Consider the following 6,434-nt stretch of genomic DNA (forward strand, 5'->3'; position numbering starts at 1 on the left):
CTCTTGAGACTGTACACATTTGTGCACTCTTAATGAAGGTTGTGGTCGAAACTGGGGCTGCCTTGAAATTATGTTTGAGAAACACTGCGCTACCACTGTAACTTCACAATCACACAATGGCACAACTTCACAATGGAGGATTATATCCATGGAACCAGAGCGGTATCCTTTAAGGTCCGGTGTTGCCACCTCACCACTCTAATCTACATGTTCCTGTCAGTCGTTTAACCACTCTGCTCCTCTCTCAGCCAATCGTTGACCTCAGCCCCATCAGGCGCTCTGCCTCCTCGCTGACCCCTCACCGCCCCCAGGAGGTGGATTTGAGCGAGTTTGGCCTGGAGCGTCCCGGTCAGTCCCAGGTCCAGTGCCAGGACAGAAGCCACCAGCATCACCACCACCACCGCTGTCACCGGCGCAGGGACAAAGACATGGACAAGAAACAGAAGTCTCTGGACAGGGCTGACTCTGTTCATCCCACCAGCACTGGTGACATAGGTTGGACTAATGTTTTTTTTATATATATAAGCTTACACTATACTATTAAATTAATATTAATATTAATAAGACATTAAAATACATGACATTATTCTTAAATAACATTTGATTGGGTTGATTGGGGGTAAGTCCCTGCAACATATAGCGTCATGTCCAGGGGATGTACTTGCACTGTACATCAAACTGTCTCACGCTACAGAAACAGGAGATAGCCTCCTGACCTATGGGTCACATGGCTCAAGAAACCTGTTGGTTCCCAAGGCTATTAAATAAAGAATAATTTGCACATTTAGTTTGAAGGGCCACAAACATTATGAACTGATGAGGGAATAGATTTTGTTTTCACTTATTGTAAAAGGAAAAAGGGAGTTAGCAGGACACCTGCAAAACTCTTTCTAAAATAAACAAAATCTCTTAAGTAGAATTTATTATTAGAATATTGTAATAGATGGTAGAACACAACCGTTGTATTGCTTTCATTCTCAGAGAAGCGTAGACCTGTCTGTCTCCTGTTCCAAATCACTTGGACTGTGTCACATTGTGGTATGTGGTAGGAATTCCTTAGGATTAAAGGGTACATGATCGGGTTATGTATCAAAGGGCTTTTTCTGTGCTCTTCCCTAGATGAGTTAAACCAGGGACTTTCCTTTTATTTCAGGCTTGCCCTCTCACTACCAAAGTTATGCGCCGCCAAAGGAAAATCTGCTTTGCTGGGGATTTGACTTTTCGTTCCGTTTTATGTGCAGAGGTTGTCCCCTTTGTTCCCTTACCATGGGAGAAACAGTTTCAGACTTAAGGTGATTGGGTGGCCACTCACTATTAACGCATACAATCAGGAATGAATGACTGAAGTTAAATTGCCCCCCTTTCTTGCTACTAGAGCTTTGCCATGTTTTGCATATCCTACTGTACTGTTAACACTTTACCCGTTGTACTGTCACGCTCACAGAAACACGCGCACGCTTCCACAGTCACATGCACAGACAAGAAAGATGCAGCCAATACGCTCTCATGTCATACTTGAATACGTGAATAGTGGGTATGCGCGTGACATCATCATCATACCCATCATACAAACTATTTTCTTTCCTTGACAGCCCATACATCCAACCATAAAAGTCCTATCTGATTGCATTAAATGACGTTAAACAACATTAAACTCAATTTGCCACTCGATATGCCATTCACTTGACTTTATGCATGCGCATACCCTCTATATTTCTACAGGTTCTGTCCATTTGGGTGTAGGTGGGGATTGATGTGTAGATTGTATAGGCCTACATTGGAATTTCACCGTGCAAGATACACATACAGTAATATATATAATTATATTCTACTGTATACTGTTAGTGAGACTTCAAGACCGAATGGATAATTACATTAATTCCCTGTAAAGATAACCATTCATTGCAGTGTAGCATTCTGGGTCGTCTGCTAGAGCCATTAGACAGCGACGGCCGATGGCGACATGCTTTTTTACTTGGCAGGAGGGCAGCAGCTGGGGCTTTATTGGCCAGATGAAAGGCCCCCACGGACAGACTCTAGCCTGGGGATTTATGTGTGCGTCTCAGCAGCACAGCAGAACATTCAGCAGACGACCCCCCCCCCTCTGAAACTAGAAGAGTGCTAGAGCAGAGAGGAGAGGATGCACGGAGAGAGTGATGTAATGAAGTGAAGTGTCTCTGTTATAGCGTTGTGTCAATCTGAAAATGGCAGTAGTAGGTTTTATGTTTCCAGCCTTGAATAATGTAATGAACGCAGTGCTTGCTTTAATTCTACTGCAGTGGTTTTCAGCCAGTGGGTGTTCCTTCCAGGTGGAGTCGGTAACTAAATGGACCCTTATAGATCTTTAACTCTTGAGAGGGTAAAATGAAACCGATAATATTGCAGATTTACAAGTTGACAACGCTGTTTATATATTTTTGTGAAGAGATGTGTTGGGGGGGGGGGGAGAAGAGACCATTACAATGGTGCTTTTACAGTATAGTACACAGAGCCTTCATCCAAAGCGCTTTATAATGTGCATTATTACATTCATATCACCCATATACACGAGGAGGAAACCATGAAAGGCACCAACCTGCTGATTGGGAGCAATTAGGCGTTCAGCGTCTTTCAAGACAGATTCAAAGCTCTGCAGCTGAATCTGTCGGCAACCTCCATTACAACGTGTACAACAAAGTTTGGAAGAGGGCTGAAGGATAGTGAAATTAAAATTCAAAGGAAAAAAATATATATTTTCCTGTTTTTCCCGATGGGTTCCTGCTTTGACACTAACCTAGTGGGAGCCGTAGCTCAACCCGGGTACCTTCTGTTTCCCAAGCGGGCCACTCTACCTCTTCAACCACCGCCCGTATTGAGTCGAACTGATTGAAATCTTTCTCCAAGGATTGCCGACTGACCCTTCAGCTGAAGGCTTGTCCAGAGAGCGAGCGAGAGAACGGAGCCGTGGCCGATCCCACGAGAGGAGACATCACTCGTCCGCAGGAGAGAAGCAGCGCTTCTACTCGTGTGAGCGCTACGGCAGCAGGGAGCAGTGCCACACCAGGTCGGCCGGCCCCAGCCGATCCACCTCCCCAGGAGAAGGCCAGGACTCTGGATTCCTCAGACATGTGAGGCGTCTGTTTATTTCTGAGCGACTATTGGAAGATTGCTTTTTCGATTAATCGAAAAGTGTGATTTTTGTTTTTGCCTAGTGCTTTGGGTTACCTAGGGTTATTGTGAAAACGTGGGGGTGGCAGGGTTTCCCTGGGATTAAACAGATTTGTTAAGTATTTCAGAGGGCACAGATATGCTCTATTTGAATGAAACCTAAGCCCTCTTAAAATTCCAGAACTCAACTTTTATTTGTATGGCCTTAAATCACAAGTTTATCACCATAAAATTGCAATCACAAAAACAAAGTGAAAATCAAAATGAAGAGTGAAATGTGTGAAAGCAAAATGAGCAACATCATTGTAAATGATCAGACAATAGTATTACATAGACATCAACCGTAACTTAAAGGATTCTCTGGACTACGGTTCACATTTAGGGTCCAGTTTTACATTCTCAGAGTTAAATTGTCACGTTGCAGTGTACTGTAGTCGCTCATCATCGCCATTTTTGTTTTGTCAGCAGGGAATCAGTGTGGTTAAAGGCAACCCTATAGTGCTTACCACCGGCTCCGGCACACCTGCTCGTTGTCGGAGGCAACTTCCCCAGACCCCCCTCACCCCTCGCCCAGCTGTGGCCTACAAGACTGCCAACTCATCACCGGTGCAGCCCGGTGTCACCACCACCACCACCGCCACGGGGAACCAGTCTCGCCTCAGCCGCAGCGGCCTCTCTGAGCACAACCGCCTTTTCAGGGGCCACAACGAGTCCCCGATGCCGGTCACCCTTATTGGTTCTGACCCCAACCCGAACCGCCAGCCGCAGGACGCCCCTCACCGGAGCATCCTTGAGGACACGGAGGACTTCCAGGACGCGATCAGCACCCACGGGGCAGGACGTTCACCCAGGGCCACTGTCTCTACCGCGGCTTCCTCCGCCTCGCACGCGGGTGCCTCTCCTGCCGCGGCACCGAGTGTACAGGGTCGGGCCAGCGGGGTGCCGAATGGGTACCACTTCACCCTGGGGGTGAACGCTGCGTCTGGGTCCGGCACCAGAGGAACTGGGAGTCTCAGGGAGCAGGACGAGGAAGACTGGTGCTAACGTGGCTAAATGCACCAGGAAGCATTAAGTGTGATCGGCGGAAAGGCCACGTGATCAGCGTTGTCATCATCACCTTTATTTATACTCGGGAGTACATTTGAGGGCAAGCCCTCATTCTCAATGTAGCCGAGGTTGTACAGTGTTAAGACTCATTTATACGTCACAATGTATCACATTGCTAGCTTGAAAATCGGATGCCATTGTGCTAAAAGGTATGCCGATAGGCTGCCAATAGTGACGTTACAGGAAGAGTTATTCTAGAAAGAGAGCACTGCGTAGATAGCATTGGCAAGTAGAAAAAAAGAAGGAAAACGAAAATCATTCCAGTTTTGTAGTGTTATATTCTCCTTTTTATACAAACAACTCTACGGATAAAGATGACCTTTTTCTACCCCCTTTCTTGCACTGAAACATTTATTTTGATGGTACAGTATGTGTATGTGCAGAATACAGAGCACAGACCCTGTGAATACAGTACGTTTCTTCTGCCAGAGAAATGAAATTGCTTTAGCAGCAACAAAGCCAAAATCTCCTCCTACTCCAAGTGGGGGTCGGATAAAGACTGTGAACTGTGTTTTAACCCCTCCATCCATGTCCGACCTGTTTATTTCTGATAATGTAAAATGGTTTTGATCAATTTTGTGCTGCTGTTGTTCACCTAATGGATGATGACAAATGCACTACTGCCAAATTAAAATACTCTCTGCATCAAATATTTTCAAATCAACACTTTCTAAAGAGGAACCACGAGGAACTACGGTTCTCATACTTTTCACCAGTTCTGAATGGAATGGATATAAATAGGTGTTTATGTAGATATCACTAACTGCTGCTGTTCTCTCATGCTGAACACATTGAGTGACAGGACAAACTGAAGTCTGTGGTTGGTTTAGAAATGGGACAGCGGTAGTTTTACTATATTTTCATGATGTTCATGTATTTTTTGTAAATTGTAAGCAACTAATTGCCGTATTCAGAGTGCATACAAGGGTTCGTTAGATCAATGCTTTCTGACGTCATGTGGCTGAATACTAAGTGCCTCTTTCAAGGTGTATTAATGTTGGTTTTGGACAGGACAGACTTGCAAGTGGCAAATTGTCATCCAAGAGACATACCTGACAGTGACAGTACCTGACATACCTGTAATGTGATTCAACATACAGACTACAGATCAATATTATACAGTATATGGCTGTAAATAGGTGAAAAGTTGAGCGTTGAATTAAAACGTGATTAATTTCTTGTTTTGGTCGAACGAAGCCTTCAGTCTACAAGCGGCAGAATGCAAAAAAGAAAAAGAGAATTTTTTGTAATGAAAATTGTGGTAGGTAAGTCAGTCACAGATACTGTACCAAGTGAGCAGTGTAGTGCATGCCAGGGTCTTGAACTTGTCCATTTGTGTGTGTGTGTGTGTGTGTGTGTGTGTGTGTGTGTGTGTGTGTGTGTGTGTGTGTGTGTGTGTGTGTGTGTGTGTGTGTGTGTGTGTGTGCGTGCATGTGTGCGTGCATGTGTGCGTGCGTGTTTTGCTTAAAGGTGTAATTGTCTGCCTTCGTCTTTCAAAAGTACTGGCAGAGTGGCATGGTAGACACGGAGGTTGAAGGGGGGAAAAGTGCCATTTGTACAGTAGTTCCTGTCAACAAAGATCATTTGACACCAACAATCTTGTATCATTCACTATAATGTCCAAAAGAATACTTGCCTCCTTCATTCATATTTGCTATGGATATGTATAGCAGTATATGGAAGTATAGGGAAATTAATTCAGCCATTTGGGTGTTGAAGGTATGAAGGTTTGTTATTTAGGATACCGCGCTTGTGTATTCGCACCTACAATAAAGACTTACTGTTGCCGTTGACTGTTGACTTAAAGTAGGGCTATGCAACAAGACAACACTCCATCTGACCTGTAGCTTTACCCTCTGGAAACTCCAGATTCAGGCATGATTGTGACCAAATTTTACATAATTTATGTAATGTAATGTATGTAATGTATGAGGACGTGTACATTTTAAATGCATTATATTATGTACAGTTGGAAAGACACATCAAGGCACAGTGGTCTGGAATTAGTATATTTGTGAAATGGAGCATTTTCAGGTTGGCAAGTGTGTATGACTTCTATCCAGATGGAATAACTGTTCTTTATACCTGGATCGAATTGTAATTGCAAATTATTGTTCGTTTAATAATGCACATGGAGTACTAGACAGCATCATTCAGGACGATAAGGTACACTGTAAAAA

At 44.2% G+C, this 6,434-nt stretch overlaps 1 protein-coding gene across 1 annotated transcript in view; it reads left to right on the forward strand.

The window, feature by feature from the left end:
• Positions 1-5,614, forward strand: part of cacna1bb (calcium channel, voltage-dependent, N type, alpha 1B subunit, b) — a 145,868-nt gene extending 140,254 nt beyond the window's left edge. Inside the window, exons 49-51 of the mRNA XM_080755924.1 lie at positions 249-486; positions 2,884-3,107; positions 3,613-5,614. Coding sequence (XP_080612050.1) covers positions 249-486; positions 2,884-3,107; positions 3,613-4,191 — 1,041 coding nt within the window. The 3' untranslated portion in view covers positions 4,192-5,614. The remainder of the gene's footprint in view (positions 1-248; positions 487-2,883; positions 3,108-3,612) is intronic.
• Positions 5,615-6,434: the final 820 nt, after the last annotated feature.

The sequence above is a fragment of the Protomyctophum bolini genome, assembly GCF_963924005.1.
Source record: "Protomyctophum bolini genome assembly, chromosome: 22".
In the NCBI taxonomy this organism is placed as follows: Eukaryota; Metazoa; Chordata; class Actinopteri; order Myctophiformes; family Myctophidae; genus Protomyctophum; species Protomyctophum bolini.